At 30.5% G+C, this 17,131-nt stretch overlaps 1 protein-coding gene and 1 pseudogene across 7 annotated transcripts; both read left to right on the top strand.

The window, feature by feature from the left end:
- Window positions 1-792: 792 nt before the first annotated feature.
- LOC112022826 (uncharacterized) lies at window positions 793-4,682 on the top strand. 7 transcript variants are annotated; one of them, XR_010628192.1, is made up of 7 exons: window positions 793-1,072; window positions 1,994-2,058; window positions 2,359-2,413; window positions 3,226-3,315; window positions 3,836-3,889; window positions 4,039-4,100; window positions 4,427-4,682. XR_010628192.1 is itself a non-coding variant. In XM_065771424.1 (7 exons), the coding sequence occupies exons 2-5, from the start codon at window positions 1,998-2,000 to the stop codon at window positions 3,881-3,883; spliced, it is 282 nt and encodes a 93-aa protein (XP_065627496.1). In that variant the 5' UTR covers window positions 793-1,072; window positions 1,994-1,997; the 3' UTR covers window positions 3,884-3,889; window positions 4,039-4,100; window positions 4,427-4,682. The 7 variants fall into 7 exon arrangements, 3 of the variants coding, with proteins under 3 accessions (XP_065627496.1, XP_065627494.1, XP_065627495.1); XM_065771424.1 differs by having other exon boundaries at window positions 2,331-2,413; XR_010628193.1 differs by lacking the exon at window positions 793-1,072 and adding an exon at window positions 1,309-1,816.
- A 2,431-nt stretch (window positions 4,683-7,113) lies between these two features.
- On the top strand, window positions 7,114-12,264 carry LOC112010073 (lysM domain receptor-like kinase 3; annotated as a pseudogene).
- Window positions 12,265-17,131: the final 4,867 nt, after the last annotated feature.

Raw genomic sequence — 17,131 nt, 5'->3', positions numbered from 1 at the left:
TTATCGCTTGGTTAATAAAATAGGTTAAAAAATCTGGTTTGAGGGGTCTAAATGAACAAACATATATATATATATATATAATAATAGGTGAAACAGAGAGAATCTCAAATTGCAATTTCAATTAGAGTTCTAATTTTGTGCCAAGTGTCTAAATTTATCCTTCTAATTATTCAATTCAAATAAAAAATTGGAGTCCAATTTCAACTCCCCTTCTAAAAATCTGTGTTCTACATTTAAATGTTGTGCTCAGAAATTGGAGTCCAATTTCACCTCCCCTTCTAGAAATTCCTCCCCAAGTTTTTACCTTGAAACGATTAGTTTCATTGGTTTTCTTGGGTCATCATATCGTTGTGTTATTTACTTTTCTGCATATTTGCATGATATGATTTATTTGTGTTTAACTTAGATCTAAAAATTAATCTAAGTTATCGCTTGGTTAATAAAATAGGTTAAACAATCTAGTTTGAGGGGTCTAAATGAACAAACATATATATATATATATATAATAATAATAATAATAGGTGAAACAGAGAGAATCTCAAATTGCAATTTCAATTAGAGTTCTAATTTTGTGCCAAGTGTCTAAATTTATCCTTCTAATTATTCAATTCAAATCAAAAATTGGAGTCCAATTTCAACTCCCCTTCTAAAAATCTGTGTTCTACATTTAAATGTTGTGCTCAGAAATTGGAGTCCAATTTCACCTCCCCTTCTAGAAATTTGTGTTCTACGTTTAAATTTTGTGCTTTTTTTTTTTTTTATATAAAACCTTTTACTCTTCTTTATATATCAGACACCTGTTTTACAAGTTCACCTCCCTTCTACCAAACCAACAACGACAACACCGATCTCTTCACCTCCTTGATCTTAGACATCAAATCCCTCAACGAAAAGCTCGGGTGACGGCAGAGACACACTGGGTAGGAGGCTTATGAGTCTGGTGTACGCAAAACGCAACGCCGTCATCGCCATTCGGAAATGAAAAGAAGAAGGCCACACTGTTTGCAAGTACGATCTCAACCGCATCGTCCGTTAGCTCCGCAAGCTCAAGCGTTACAAACACGCCCTCGAGGTCTCTCTCACTTTTTTCACTCTCTTTATTTGTGGTTTAGATATTTGAATTCTGTAAAGTGAATTTAGATGTTGTTCATTTTTTTGGTTAGAAATGGAGTTGGGAGGTTTATATAAAGCTGGGTTTTTTATTTATATGGTTGGGGTTATGGGTAAAATTTGATTTAGAAGTTGTGAAATAGTGAGTGTGAATATTCATGTGTGGGTATTGGTATGTGGTAATGGGGTTGGTTTTTTTTTTTTTCTTGTGGATTGTTAATGTTTGAGAATTGAATTCCATGTTTGATGGTTGGTAGCATTTGGTTTATTGGTTGAAGGGTTTGATTTAGTCTGGTATTATGAAATATGAATTTGGGTTTAGTTTTCAACCCAGCCTCTTGCCACTGATATATACTGCTTGAACCACTATTGATATAGGTATCCTTAAACAATAAAAATTGGTATCAAATATGATTTAGGTTTTGTTATTTTGGGTTGATTTTTATTAATTTAGGTATTTGAATGTCAATATAGCTCAAACTTTCCCGTGCAAGTCATATCTATCACCCTTTGGTAATTCATCTCTCTCTCTCATTCTCTATATACACAGATACCTACTATTTCTGTCTGTCTCTCTCTCTATTCTCTAAAAAGATGAGTATTGGAATTTCAAGAACCTCTGGAGGGAATAATCATAGTAAAATCTTCTTCTTCCATTTCTCACTATGGTGTTCGTCTCACTGTCAATGGATCCGTCAATTTGCAAGTGGGTTTGAATCAATCCTCCATTTGGTTTCCCAAAAAAAAATGACAGAAAATATTGTTTTTAAACGAGATTAGTATTTTTTTTTTCCTTATTTCTCAGCAACCAAACAGAGCTATTTCTCTTTTCGTTTCTCTGTCATAGTAAAATCTCAACTGAAATGCTTTTGTTTGTTTGAAGATTCATGGAGGATCGGCTGGAATTATTGAGTCCTTATATGGTGTTGTCAAGCCTATCTCCATTTTGTAAGTTCAATCTTTGAGAAGCCCTAATTTTGCAAAGTTCATATTTTGAAAGCATAACTCAATTATACCTTTCAGTTTATGTGAATTCTGGTTCCTATATAATGTGTAATTGCAGTTTCTATGTTTGTTTTTGGTCTAAGTTAATTGTGTTTGTGATGATTTGTGATGTAATAAACTATTAATATTAATAGCTATTCCATTGAGCTACTTAGTTGATTGTTTCTTTCATGATAGTTAACTTTTATGTTTGCCTCATATGGAGATTTGTACAGATAATTTGTTTCTCTTACTTCGAAACAGAAACAAGAGTACAGAGGTTAGACCTTCCGGGAAGATTGGTTCGGGTACAACAGAGGTACTACATCTCCGGAGAACTATTCTTTTTTTTTTTTTTTTTTACAATTCTTTACTTTGAAATTGATAAATTACCAATTGTCACAAAAGTTTAAACGGTTAGGAAATGGGAAATTTAATTACTTGACCATTATTTTCACACTCTCTCTTACATGTGAACCATATTCTCTCTTGATAATTGGGGTCCAACACAAGATTTTTTAAAATTTTTAAATGAGTGGTAGAGTGGAGACAGGGTTCGAACTTAAGACCATGATGAATTATTGATTATCCCAAAAACTTAAGTTATTAGGACATTGTGAATTTAGTCGTCTGATTAATATTCTACCAGACACAATATTATGATTTCAAAAATGGTGCAGGAGCAGCACTACTGATGAAAAATTTTATCTCTAGAAATGTGCAATGTTGTATCCTTGGGTATTGGGACTCAAGTATTAGTTATAAGTCTCCTAGGTTCTGCTATGGAAGCTCTCTCCTCCTCATGTGTGGTGCGAACTTCCCTTTTTACTCCCACCATGAATTTTGCATACTTCTGTATAATTCTAAAATTTACTTAGGTAACATATTTTCTAGCTTAAATGTTCTGTTAGCCTCTCATAAAAAAAAATAATAATTAAAGGGTTGAGTTACTTTTCTTCTCTTGTCTAGTTTATGTCTTTAGTAGCCTTATCTTTTCCACTCTCTTTCAAAGTCATGCTAAATGCATTTTGGTTTTGATCTTTGGTTTAGTTTGTTATTTGTTACAGATTTGTGAAATGCAAATTCCTGTTGTATCCTCTGTAATTTATAATTGTTCATGTATTGTGGCAGATACCATTTTCCATGTTTTTGAGACAGCCAGGAAAAGACAACCTAGAAAGATTTTATGAGACCTTCCATGGAGCCAATATCAGTGCTCAGGTGAGTGTTTTTGTCTTGATAGAATCTCTGCAGGTTCACCTTTGTGTTGAAAGTACCATTTGTGTTTGTCTCTCTTTTTCCTCCCTTATTTAGGCATTGTTTTTCTTATACATTTAAGTGACAGTGGATGATTAACAACACTTTTGATAGTATCTGGTAACTGTAGATATAATAAGAGGATACCTTCATAAAACATTATCTGCAACAGTGGTGTTCATAGTCGAAAGTGATAAAGGTATGATTCAGTCTTAGTCTTTCTTTTATGTTATCTAGATAATAAAATTAAATGTTTGTCTTTTTGTTTTTTCATGCATTTAAAAGGCCACATACTTGAATCTACTTGGCATGATATTATACATATACATATATATATATATATATATGTATGTATGTATTGTATATATATGTATATATGTATATGTATGTATGTACTTTTTTTTTCCTTACAAATAGCTCTGTTAAGTGCCTAATCTTAAATAAAAATAATGTGAATAACTAAACTCATGTTCAATCACTTCAGGTGTTGGATGACAGTGTGATTTGCACACAAGCGAGAAAACAACTTTGATCTTGGGTACAATCATTTTCTCTTTGCATCCACTTAATTAACTAATTAGATAAAATAGTTATGAAAATCACAATTTCCTCTTATTCCATTGTCTAATTTTTGTTGTTTGAGCATTTAATTCCTGATTTTTTTTTTTTTTGAATAATCCTTAATAGGTTGTTGCTGTTGCACTAAAGTGTGAAACAACCTAGGCACAATTTGACAACATGGCCACCAGGTAATGCCTTAGGCCGTGGAATATCTAATATTATCATTTTTTTTCTGTGGTGAATGTGAGAGCATGTTTATTTCAAGTAGGGATTTCATTTGATGTAGCAGCAGCTGTTGCAATAAAGATGGGAAAGGGTCTTAGTGATATAAAATTCATTGTTTTGCTATAAGTCTTATTGCCCTCTTCAAATTAATATAGAATTTCTATATCATGTTATTATATTATGATAATCAGTTTAGCATATTTTAATTGAAGTTTCACTTCAAAATCCCTTTGAATATGATTATGATGACTCCCTTTGTACTCCTACTGATGGTAACATTGATTTTCAGACGATATATGGGGTTCCAGCTAGAAGGGCATAAGATATAGCCAGAGATTTGAGTTTTGCATTTGCTAGAGACTCTACTTTGAGTTTGTTGGCAAGAAAAAGGGAAGGGTAGCCAGGGTTCATAGGGTTTTGGATGGTTCACTGACTACATTGTTCAGTTCCAAAGCCAAAGGAGTTGATGGATTTAGCAATTTTTGGAGAAGATTAATATGAACTAATTGTATTTGATTGATGAAAATATAGACTTCATTATTATTCCTGTTTCTTTTTCATCATGCGGTTTAGTGGCTTGATGAAAGTACAAATTAAAAAAAAAAAAATCATGAATCTAAATATTTATGAGGATTGAAAAAATTAACTTAGGGAAAATAGTTTTTCCCATTGCTTTAAGTTTTACATTTCGTTTGCTTTAAAAACGTCCAATAGCATCACTTAAATAATAAAATGCAATATATATTTTTATTGTTTTATCTAATTCTATCCTCCTTGTGATAAACCCAAAAAGACAAAAAAGAAATTGACCAATAGTATCACAATAATTAACCATTCCCGCGGTAATACCAAAATACAATATATACGAGTTTATTAATATAAAATATATATACTGCTAAGTTTTGTTAATAAAATTTTCTGGTTAATAATATGAATTTAGACTTAACTGAAACTTTTAAATATGAATAAACTCATGATTAATAATATATTCATTCTCATGCGGTAGCACGGGGCTACATACTAGTATATATTAATAGGTAAAGGTGAGAGAAAATTCAATTGAAATTTAATTAGAGTCTAATTTTATGCCACGTGTACCATCTAATTTAAGTTTTAAATTTTTGTGCCAAATGAGTTAATTTAATGTAAAAATTGGATTTCAATTAGAGTTTAATCTTGCGCCTCATGTCCCATCTAATCTAAGTTTTTTTTAGTTTTTGTGCCAAATGAGTTAATTTAATATAGAAAATGAGGAGTCTAACATAAATAAACCATAAAAAACCTAATCATATAACTAAAAACAATTCAAATTTATAAGTCATTTATATAATATACCATGACTATGTACAGTCCATTACTAACTAGGTTATATATATATATATATATAAAAAAATAATTTAGAGAAAATTTAATTAGAATCAAAATTGGATTTTGCTTTTGTTAGCTTTCCATACAAATTAAATTCTTTAGATTTTTGTTATTATTTTTTCTTTGAACTAATGTGCATTTTTTTATATAGTTTCTATTCAGATATTTGTATGCGAAGATATTGAATGTAACAAACTGTAATTGAGTTGAACGATCTCATACACTTATCCCCATTCAATTTAAGAGATATTATTAGACTAATTTATTATTTTATTTTATGTTTTAGTTAGTAGAATTTTATGAACAATAATTGTGAATTGATATTGTATATGTAGATCCGATAGTGATTTTCAAAATTATATATATAATAACAATATAATGAGAAATTTGGCGTAATCAATATCATGAAAATTGCAAGAAAAAACTATTTTAGTACCTCCAAATGTACTGGTCAAACTATGTCTTGTATGTTTAATAACTCAAGCTAATATCAATTGTACCACTAAAATTCATCATTTTTGTGCGTAAGCATGAGTTACATGCTAGTGTATATATATATATATATATATATATATTGTGGGTAGAAATAAAATATGCATAAAATTAAGATTTTTTGTTGTTGTTGTTATTGTTGGGAAACAAGAATATTTAGAGCTCTTCAAGTACCTTATTTTATTGGGTGTTACAATCCTCTCATTTCATACACACTAGGTATTATATAGAGATATCTCTCATGAATGGTCCTAAGATGTTTTCAAGTATCTAATTATTCTATTGGGTGTGTTTAGTCTTTTCATCCTGCACACACTAAACTATTACATGGAAGAAGCCCCAAGATGTTGGTTGTGATAGAACTGTCCAAGAAAACAACAAAAAAGAACTGTCCAAGAAAACAAAGGAGACAACGTTGTTTTTAGTAGAAGAAACGGTTCATTTGTGCAATATAAATGTTTATTTTAGTTTCCATGAACTCTCAAATTCTTTATTTTCATTTTCTCTTTGTTGTAAAAACGCTTAGGTTAGAGATTTTGGATCGATATCACGAAATTTTAAGAACCACAAAGGCAACCATAAATTTTATAAAAGTTCCTAAAATTAAAAGTTAACTATAGTCTACTAAAGTTTCTCAAAAAAAAAAAAAAAAAAACTATAGTCTATTAAAAAATATGACTTCTTAATCTTAGCCAAAAAAAAAAAAAAAATTACCGCGCGCGCCGGTAAAGATAAAAAAGAATAAAAATTACCGTCATCATAGATGATAAATTTAATGTTCTCGTGGTGAGCGCAGATATATCAGTAAATTGTAAGCATCTACAAAAATTTCGTTGTAGCAAAAAATCATTACAAAATCTTGGAACAAATCATGTTAATTAATAAATATTAAAAATTTGTTTATTTTTTAGTATTGAAATTTCTAGTCCCTTAGTTAGAACCAATATGAAGAATTGGCAATTTCTATACGAAAATAATCAACTTAGTCGTTTCAGCTGTTTGAATTCCTTAAGAAACAAACGAGTCAGGACAGAGAGAATAAAAATAAAGTTGGCAACTCCTACATGTTCTTTTCTCCTTCATTTCTTAACTAAGAAAATTCCCACGACCACAACAATGGCTTCCCTTGGTCTCCTTATTCATCTCCTTCTACTTGCAACTCTATTTACTAGAATTCTTGCAGCTAAATTGCCAATCACATCAACTCTTATATCCCCTTTTAGATGTAATACACTAATCAAGTCATGTAATGCCTCACTATACCACATCAGCAACACTGTCCCAAAAGAAAACGTTGCCTCTTTTTCCTCTGTCAATGTATCCCAAATGAAGCTTATAATCATATAATGTATGGCAACAATATTCAAGATTACCTCATCAGTGTCCCATGTTCTTGCATGGATCTTGATGACAATACTACTGCTTATTTCTATAACACAACCTATCCGGTACAACATGGTGATACATTTGATAAAGTCTCAATTGAAATATATAGTGGTCAAGCTTGGAAGGGTAAAGCCAATTATTCATATTTAGACCCAAAAAATAACTTATCTATTAGTCTTCCATGTGGGTGCATTGAGAGTCAGTCTCAAACTGTGGTAACATACACGGTTCAGGACAAGGATACATTACTGAGTATTGCTTCTTTACTATCTTCTGATGTGACTGGAATTCAGAGCTTGAATCAAGAAATGGTTCTAAACCCATCGAATATCGGCCTGGGTTGGGTGTTGTTTGTGCCTTTGGAGAATAACCCAAAGAAAGGTGAGCTTCTGATAAAACTTTTTTGATTTTTATGTATGTGAAAGTCTCTGTGTGTTATAGATGTGAATGTGCTGCCTTTTCATCTTTGCAGTTTTTTTCTCCCCTAAAAATAAATAGCATTTGATACTTCTTATACGTTGTATAAAAACCACTTCAATCATCTGTTTCACCTTGCTTTTGTATTCTATCTTTCATGGTTAGTCCTAAATTTATTCTCATAATTTGTGTGATGCCAAAAATATCATTCATTTAAGTCCAATGAACAGCTAGGCCACTCCTTAGTAGTGCTGAATTTTGGTATAAAAGATATACATATACATGTACAAATGATTAAGAAAAATATATTTGTGTCATTGCATATGCAGGCATTTCAGATTCGATGAAAAGCTAATATATGAGTTAATGTGCATTGCTTTTGCTGTTTGCGACAAGAAGGGAGACACAAATGGACAGTTGTAATCATAGCCGTTGGTATATCTTTGGCTGTGACATTACTTTAAGTGAGCATATTGATTATTGTCGTTCTCGGGAGAAAAAGATCCAAACAGAAGGTGGAAGATCCAAGAGCTGTAGCCAGAAGCATGAGTGCCTACCGAACCTTTTTGGTGCAGAATCAGTACCAGGACACAGACAACATGGAAGGTTAGATAAACTCAACTGAATCCAAAACATGAAAATACTTCAACAGAGACAAGAGAGAGGAATGGGGAAAAGAAATTAGTCAAATTACTATTTAATACTTTTGTTTTTTGGGGCGGGGGGTGTGGGAATATATACTAATTAATAGTTAGCTATTATGATTCTTTGGACCAAAAGAGAGGCACTCATAATATATTTACATTTTGCAGATTCCGAAAGACCAGTATTATTTAGTCCTGAGGAGATTGAAGAGGCTACAAGTTTTTTCAATGAAAGTAGGAAAATTGGAGAGGGAGGATATGGGAGTGTATACTTTGGAATACTAGGGGGGAAGGTATGGCAGGTTCACGGCCAGTTTTCTTTTCTTTCTCATTTAACACACTTACTGCTATATATATTCTATGCTAATTGAACTTTTAAAAGATGACAGCCTCTTTAACTTTCAGGAGGTTGCAATAAAAAAGATGAGATCTAATAAATCCAAAGAGTTCTTTGCAGAGCTAAAGGTCTTATGCAAGATCCATCACATAAATGTGGTGAGTAATTATGATTAACTCCTCACTAGTAAAATCTTTGGTATAGGTGGAGCTCCTGGGGTATGCCAGTGGAGAGGATGACCTCTACTTGGTGTATGAGTATGTTCAGAATGGATCACTGAATGCTTTTCTCATGATCCACTACTAAAAGGTATTCATGTCATTATGACAATTAATTCATAACTCTTTGTTTGCCAAGAACGCTTCTCATGTGGTTCAATTAGATGAAACATATGAGATATGAAAGGTATCATATATGTAGAATCATGTAGTGATAGACCGTCCTTGTAGGCTTCACACATCCAAAAACAGCATCTTCATGTCAGGCTGACATAGGTCATTATGCCCTCTCAAGTAGGTACAAGATCATAACGCTCTTCGTTCTTATAATTAAAAAAACCCCTGTGCATTCATTGTAACTGGTGACCATAGCAAATTACTTGAAGAGCATAAATGAGTTCAAGTCCTAGTAAAAGGGTTAGGATGTAACCATGTGTCTAAGTGATACCGTGATGTAAATTTTGAATTTGTATAGGGAAAAGGTCAACTAGTACTCTAGTCCAGTATGGAAGATTTCAATACTTAAAAAGAGTTCAGAACTTCAGATTATACTTCAGTTAAGGGATCAATTGAATTTACTTTCCGTTTATTTAAAGAAAAAACCAAATGAATCTAAACTAAGAAATTGATGAAATCCTCTACCCCATTTTCTTTGAATCAGCTGCAGCAGAAAACTATATCCCTTATTCAATCACCATAGGCTGTTTGGAATATGCAAGTTTATCCAAAGAAACTCTATGGGCCTCCCACTTGTACAGTGTCCTAGGGCAATAATGAATTAGTTGTTGAGCTTAAATGCCTTAAATGTATGCTAGCAATCTTGGTTTACACAGGATGAACAAGATTTACGACAATGAGTATTGAATCAGGTCATCAGCCTCTCTCTTGGACTGCAAGTACACAGATTGAACTGGATGCTGCAAAGGGAATTGAATACATTCGTGACCACACAAAATCACGGTATGTGCACCGAGATATAAAGACAAGTAACATTCTCTTTAGTATAGCAATGTTTGTATGAATCAATTCTTCCAGCCATGCTTGATTTTACAATATCTCTCTTTAGAAATTATATCTGTCACATTTTGGGATCTGCCACTGCCCAGTACCATAGAACTTCAATACAAATTTCCAAGCATAACTCTNCTCTTGGACTGCAAGTACACAGATTGAACTGGATGCTGCAAAGGGAATTGAATACATTCGTGACCACACAAAATCACGGTATGTGCACCGAGATATAAAGACAAGTAACATTCTCTTTAGTATAGCAATGTTTGTATGAATCAATTCTTCCAGCCATGCTTGATTTTACAATATCTCTCTTTAGAAATTATATCTGTCACATTTTGGGATCTGCCACTGCCCAGTACCATAGAACTTCAATACAAATTTCCAAGCATAACTCTGTTCCTGAATGAAAAATAAAGATATTTTTCTAACAGTTTACTGAACTCCAGTAAAATTTCTCCAAAAAAATGAATATGCAGAGAGGGTTCAGGTGATAGTCCAGTGGTAATGGTGTCATATCATTTATGGTGCCTTGTGTCTTTGATTCAAACCCTACCTACCCACCCCCCCCCCCCCCCTCCCCAAATATCTAGCTACCCAACCCAAAAAAAAAGAATATGCAATGTCTTTATAAAAGAAATATAGGTAGTTTTTATCTCAAAGCTCATTTAGCATATGTTATAGGTAGCAGATTTTGGATTGGTAAAACTTGTTGGAAGGACAAACGAAGGAGATTTCCTAGCAACACGTCTAGTTGGAACACCAGACTACCTTCCTCCTGAGCAAGTTCTAAGCTGTTATTTTAATAGTACAACCATAAGTAGATTATAAGTAGATTATAGGGGAATTAGATTAATTCTCTCTTTATTGTCAGTATAATCTTTTCTTATTTACACTCAAATAAAGTAATTTTTTTTTTTTCCTGACATTCTAAACATAATTGAAGAGCTGTGAAGGAGCTCCAGGTGACCCCCAAAACTGATGTATTCGCATTTAGAGTTGTCCTAGCAGAACTGATAACGGGGCAACATGCACTTATTTGTGACAGCAAGGAGACTTACAAGATGAAATCACTAATTACAGTTGTAAGTGAACAATTTCTTTACTCAAAGGATTCAATGTTTCGAAAAGTCATTGCCACAGATAGAACTTAAAATTGAAGCAAGTGACTAGGTCTAGGTTGAAGTGGAACCCAAATGAGATACTAAATTTGACTCACTGAACCAACAAATTCCTGGCAAAATTAACTCTACCTACTGAATGTTTTCTAAACACATGCTCAACTTTACATATTCTCAAATCCATTTAATTCAAATATATTTGTTAAATTACATGTTTATGCAAGTGCTTTCACTGCAACCAATCAAACAAAAATCTTGAATGTCAGATTCATGCGGAAATATACATATAATCATATTATATTCTCCATCGCTTCTTGGTCTTGCATACATAACTAGATTAGTACCTATGCCATCACAGCCAGACAAGCCACTTCAATAATAATGCACAAGCTAAGTTTTGTTTCCACCACATGGCCAGATTAATAACGTTTTCCAAGATGAACACCCAGAGGATGCTTTGGAAGCTGTCATAGAAGGAAATCTTCGTGGCATCTACCCTTTTGAGCACGTATACAAGGTATGCAAGATTTTAGATACTACTATCAACATTGATACTGGTACAAATAAAAATAAATAACTAAAAAAACTTTCAATAAAGACCTCCACATATGGATTTTGTTAGTACTTAATATGGTACAAATAGCAAAAATAAAAAATCATGGGGTGAGATTATTGAGTCAGCTCTTGATGTATTGGTAGAGAAATTAATAAGGCTCCAGGGAAGTTGAGTTTGGAACTTAAGTTTATGAACTTCTTTTACTTATTTTCCTTCTCTTGCTTAGCCAAAGGAGTAAGAAAAATGTGCTAAATAGATGGAGGTTAAAGGCATATATTTTTATTGTCACATAATTAAATTTGTTTTATGACAATCTGTGAAGGAAGTTGCCTAAATTTGTATTGTGACTGTTGCCCTCTTGATCATCATATAATTGTGTTCTCACAGATGGCAGAAATTGCTCAGTGTTTTTTGAGTGAAGATGTTGTTGACAGACCAGAGATGAGGGAAATAGTTGTGTCATTATCTAATCTGGTGACTTACTCCATAGAGTGGGAGGCATCCCTGGGAGGGAACAGCCAAGTTTTCAGTGGGCTGTTTAATGGAAGATGAAATAAGTCAAATAACTATTATATGTATGGTGTGATTAACCTTAAAATGTAATAAAACTTTTTTCTTTCTTTTTTTCCGATAATTTGATAGTTGAGGGAGAAGAATCTAAACCCTGAATGTCTCTCTTGAAAACATTAGAAGATTAACTCTTTTGATATTTGATAACATGATAGAGTAGTGTGTATTTAGTTATTTACCAAATTTTCATGTTAGAATGCTCCAAATCCTAAAGATGGAAATATGTAATTGCTCTTTGTGGTCCTGATAGAGTTTAACACTTAAAACTGTGTTCAACTTGGTTGTATTTGGTATTATCATAACTTGAGAGGACTTGGCAAATGAAATGTTGTACTTGTCTTAAAATATGAAGTCAGATATGCCAGAAAAAATAGAAAGAAACTTGTTAAGGTGTGATATGAATTTTTAAAGTAACTTTGTCTAGACCTCGGGTAAGGCCATTTTTATATAATTTTTGTATTAGTTCCACAAGTCGTAAAATCTTTGGCAAAGGAACAACATAATTATAGGATTTTTTTTTTTTTTTTTTGAGGAATTTATAGGAATTTTTTTGTGCTGTACATGAAAAGTAGTGCAAGTATGGAGTATTTGAGCTACGTTTGGTGAAAAATGCGATTCAACATAAAATGTTTTCTGTGCTTAACAAAAAGAATAATGGTAAATATACAAACTATTTTACAAAAATTTTTAGAAATTGTTGATAGGGTGAGTGATTATTGGTAAATAAAAAAGTGATATTAATGGTGGCCTAGATGAAAACTAATAAGAGATTGGCCACATCAACATTTGTAAAATAATTTGTGTCTATAACATTACTCTAACAAAAAAAGCTTAATTGAGTGGAAAAACATTTTTCGAAATATTACTTACTCAACAAACCGATTCAAATAAATTCCACATCATAAAAATGTTTCTCAATAGTAACTTCTCTTTCATTCTCTCTCTTCTCCCCACTTTCTCTCATTCAAAAGACAAATTGTTATAGTTGTTGACCAGTGTTGACTAACTATTATATTTTTTGACATAGTTTAGCTACAAAATTACTTGTAGCATAATCTCATTTTCTCACTTAATTTTTCACTTAAATTCCAAATTTGGAGTTTAAAATTTCCTATTTGAGACGGCCAAATGGCCTTAAAAATAGAATACATTTTTCCATTTTGGATATGTTTCTTCAATCACTTTAGAGTTATAAAAAATAAGGATTTTTCATGCGAGCCAAACAACATAGTATAATTTTTTATTGACTCATTTTCTGATTTGCAAGCATATACAAGAAATGAAGAAAACAAGTTTTTTTTAGAAAATATTTGTATTATCCAAAAAATGAATCATTTTCTAAATAAGTTTATATATATATATATATATAAGAAACTAGCATCTAAGCATGCGCGAGCACATGCTCAAAAGCTCTTCTATTTTTTATGTAAAGGTTAATAATTTGAATCCATTATAATTTGGGATTATTACATTTTCCCTTCACAAAAATACATTGGGGTGATAATGGGGAGATTTAAATTTATTGGGTAGAAGGTTGAAGTTGTTTGTGTGTGACTAAAATGTGGGTGTACGGTTGGGGTTTTTTTTTTTTTTTTTTTTAAATCAATACAGCAAATATGTTTTTATAAAGAAATGTGTTTTTTTTTTAATTTTAATTTATTTTATTATTATTATTATTTTTTTTTTTATAAATGGATAAAGCAATTTGAAAATCTTTAGGAGAGTAGTATTGTTTTGTAGGAAACTTTTTAGTGGGAGTTAAAGATATATCTACTTACAAAATATAAAAAGTGTATATATCTATGTAGTTTAGTTTTTTTTTTTTAATAACTCTTTAGTTTTTTTATTTATTTAGATTTGTTTTTGGATAAACGTGGGGTGCTTAAATTATTTTTCTATTTAAAAAAAATAAATGTATATTTGCTTTGAATAAGTGAGTTAGTAGAAGAGTGTTCCTATTTTGTAGGCAATGTAGTTTTAGTGCAAGTTAGACATATATTTTTATCAGACTATCATTTAGTTTTGTATCTACTTAAACCTAGGGATGTAAGGGTATTTTGGAACCAAAAATATCTGGTCCAAAGGGGAAGCCTCTTAAATAGTAGTATAGATATATAAAAATAAAAAAATAAAAAAAAAAGTTAAACAACCCACGTTGCTGCTGTTTTTTTCCTTAAAAAAAACCTCATGTTTATCAAAAAAAAAAAAAAACTAAATAAGAAAAAAAAAACTAATAGTTATCAAATAAATAAATAAATAGATATAAACATTTTTTTTTTATATATAAGTACATACATCTTTAACTCCCACTAAAATGTTGCCTACAAAACATGACTACTCTTTTGATGGTTTTCAAATTGCCCTTTTTTTATTTATTTATTTTTTTGTAAAGGTTAATAATTTGCATCCATTCTATTTTGGGATTACTATATTTTCTAATCACAAAAATACTTAAGGGTGTGATGAAAAATTATTTTACCTGCAAACACATATTTCCAATCACACTCCTAGGTATTTTGTGATTGAAAAATGTAATAATTTCAAATTATTAAATTTTGCTCAAAAAATAGAAGAACCTCTAAGCACGTGCTCACGCGCGTGCTCAGAGGCTAGTAATAATAATTGATTTAGAATGTTTAGTTGTTTTGACAACGATTGACACAAAAGCTAAAAAAAATTAAATATTTGTGAATTCACTATAATTAGTCATAACCAATTAGATTTCTTAACTTCTTTTAGTGATATTATATATATAAAACCAAAATTGTAGTACTTATTCTATATAATTAAAAAAGATTATTAATATAATAAATAAATACTTTTTTATTAATTATTTTAAGTGATTAACTAATTATTTAAGTATAATGAAATTTTGATGTCAGTTTTCTAAGATATACACACACACATATATGAGTTTAAGTTAGTAAAGTTACACCTAGTGTAATTTTACAAAAGTTACACATTTTGTTCACCATAGATCTCAAAGCAATCAAACGGTTTAAAAAGCACTATCTTACTTAATTAATATGACATGTTTTAGTGTTCTCTCTTATTTATTACAATAAATTATGAAATTATATTTTATTTTATTATTTTCTCAATCTTGCTGAACTACTATAAAAAATAAAAATAAAAATAAATCTCAAGTTTTCTCCATATTTAAAAGAAGAATAATGCTACAGACACAAATAATTTTACAAAAATTTTACAAAGTGTTGATGAAGGTCCACATTAGCTTTTAAAAACAATTATTGAAAGATATATCTTTATTTTTATTTATCAAAATGATAATTGCATAGTTCTAAAAAAAATGATATTTGTATTTATTTTGTTTAGTAGGCATGAAATTGGCTTAATTATATCAGTCACAATATCATGCAATTTTTAAATTTGTAAACACATATATTATGATCAAATTATTATACCACTCTTATTGTCTTTTTAATTTGTTATAAAATAAAACACAAATTACTACAATTGTTTAGAAGTAAAATTATAATCAGAAAGAGAAGAAACTATTACAAAAACATTACCAATTTCTTGATGAACCTCGTCGAAATACTGCTCCATCCGTTGTGTACCTTATTCTTGATAAACCCCATCCAAATATTGCTCCATTTGTTCTGTGGGTTTCTATAGCACAAGAAAAAATATATTTCATATAAATAAAAACAAAAGAATCATAAATTAATTATACATGGTTCCTTACCAACTCCTTCAAGTCCTCCATGCAGATTTGAGATTTGGATCTGTGGAAAATCCAATCAACATTATTCGTGATGATTGGAACAATTCTACGCATTATCTTGGCTTGGTTTCTTTGGGTTTGGCTTGAAAGTTTCTCTAAGTTTGTGTTGTATTTGAGTGGGTTTGAAGATTTGTGTGGGTACTGAGAGCCTTTATAGGCTGAGAAGGATGGAGAGAAGATTTTTAGGCGGGATAAAAAAGAAAAATTAAATATAACAATTGTCTTGTTATTGATGAAAAGATGAGAAAGATTAGTTTGAATTGATTTGTTCATTGTTAAGAGGGAAATGATTAATGTATCAATAAAAAATAATATATTGAGTTATGTTGAAGTAATGAAAAAAGATGGAGGTAATCAAAAAGTAATATTAGTAGTAAAAATGACATATTAATTAGAAAATTAACATAAACTTTAGATAGAATTCTATATTGAGTTATGTTAAGGGAATAAAAAAAAAAGATAGAAATAATCAAAAAGTAATATTAGTAGTCAAATTGACATATTAATTAGAAAATTAACAAATAACTAAACTTTGGATAGAATAGAATAAAGAAAAATAATATATATAACCGATCTAACTATTTGTTGATGAGTTACGTGGAGTTTAAAAACAGTAAGACACTTGCAAGTATAATAGAAATAGTACCACATTTTAGTTAATCAAGCTCAAAATTCACCTACATCCAATTATGTAAGATTGTGTAAAAATACATGATTGCTATAATAATTATATGAATTTACACTAACATTATTCATTTAAGAATGAAGGAAGAGAGTAGATGGTGGTTATTATGTGTAAAAAAAAGAGAAGCAATTAAAAAAATTTAAAATTTAATACTTTAATAAAAAATAGTGTAAATTTTTTTTAAGAGGGTTCAACCTATAATATCTGTTTCTAATGATAAATCTTTATTATCAGACCAAAATATCAATCGACGTCTGCACTTAATGAGAGCTCTTTATCATTAAGTCAAGACATTAATTAATTTTTTATGTAAGTAGGGATTGATCTTCATATTTCTTTATCATCATCTATAGAGTGTGTCTTGAAAAATGAGTATTTAAAATAAATTTAAAAAAAAAAAAATTGTTAATGTTCTAAAGCAGCTAGCTAGAGCTAAAAACG

This window comes from Quercus suber, unplaced genomic scaffold (genome assembly GCF_002906115.3).
Source record: "Quercus suber isolate HL8 unplaced genomic scaffold, Cork oak 2.0 scaffold_43, whole genome shotgun sequence".
Taxonomy (NCBI): Eukaryota; Viridiplantae; Streptophyta; class Magnoliopsida; order Fagales; family Fagaceae; genus Quercus; species Quercus suber.
This window is presented reverse-complemented; position numbering and strand designations above follow the sequence as displayed.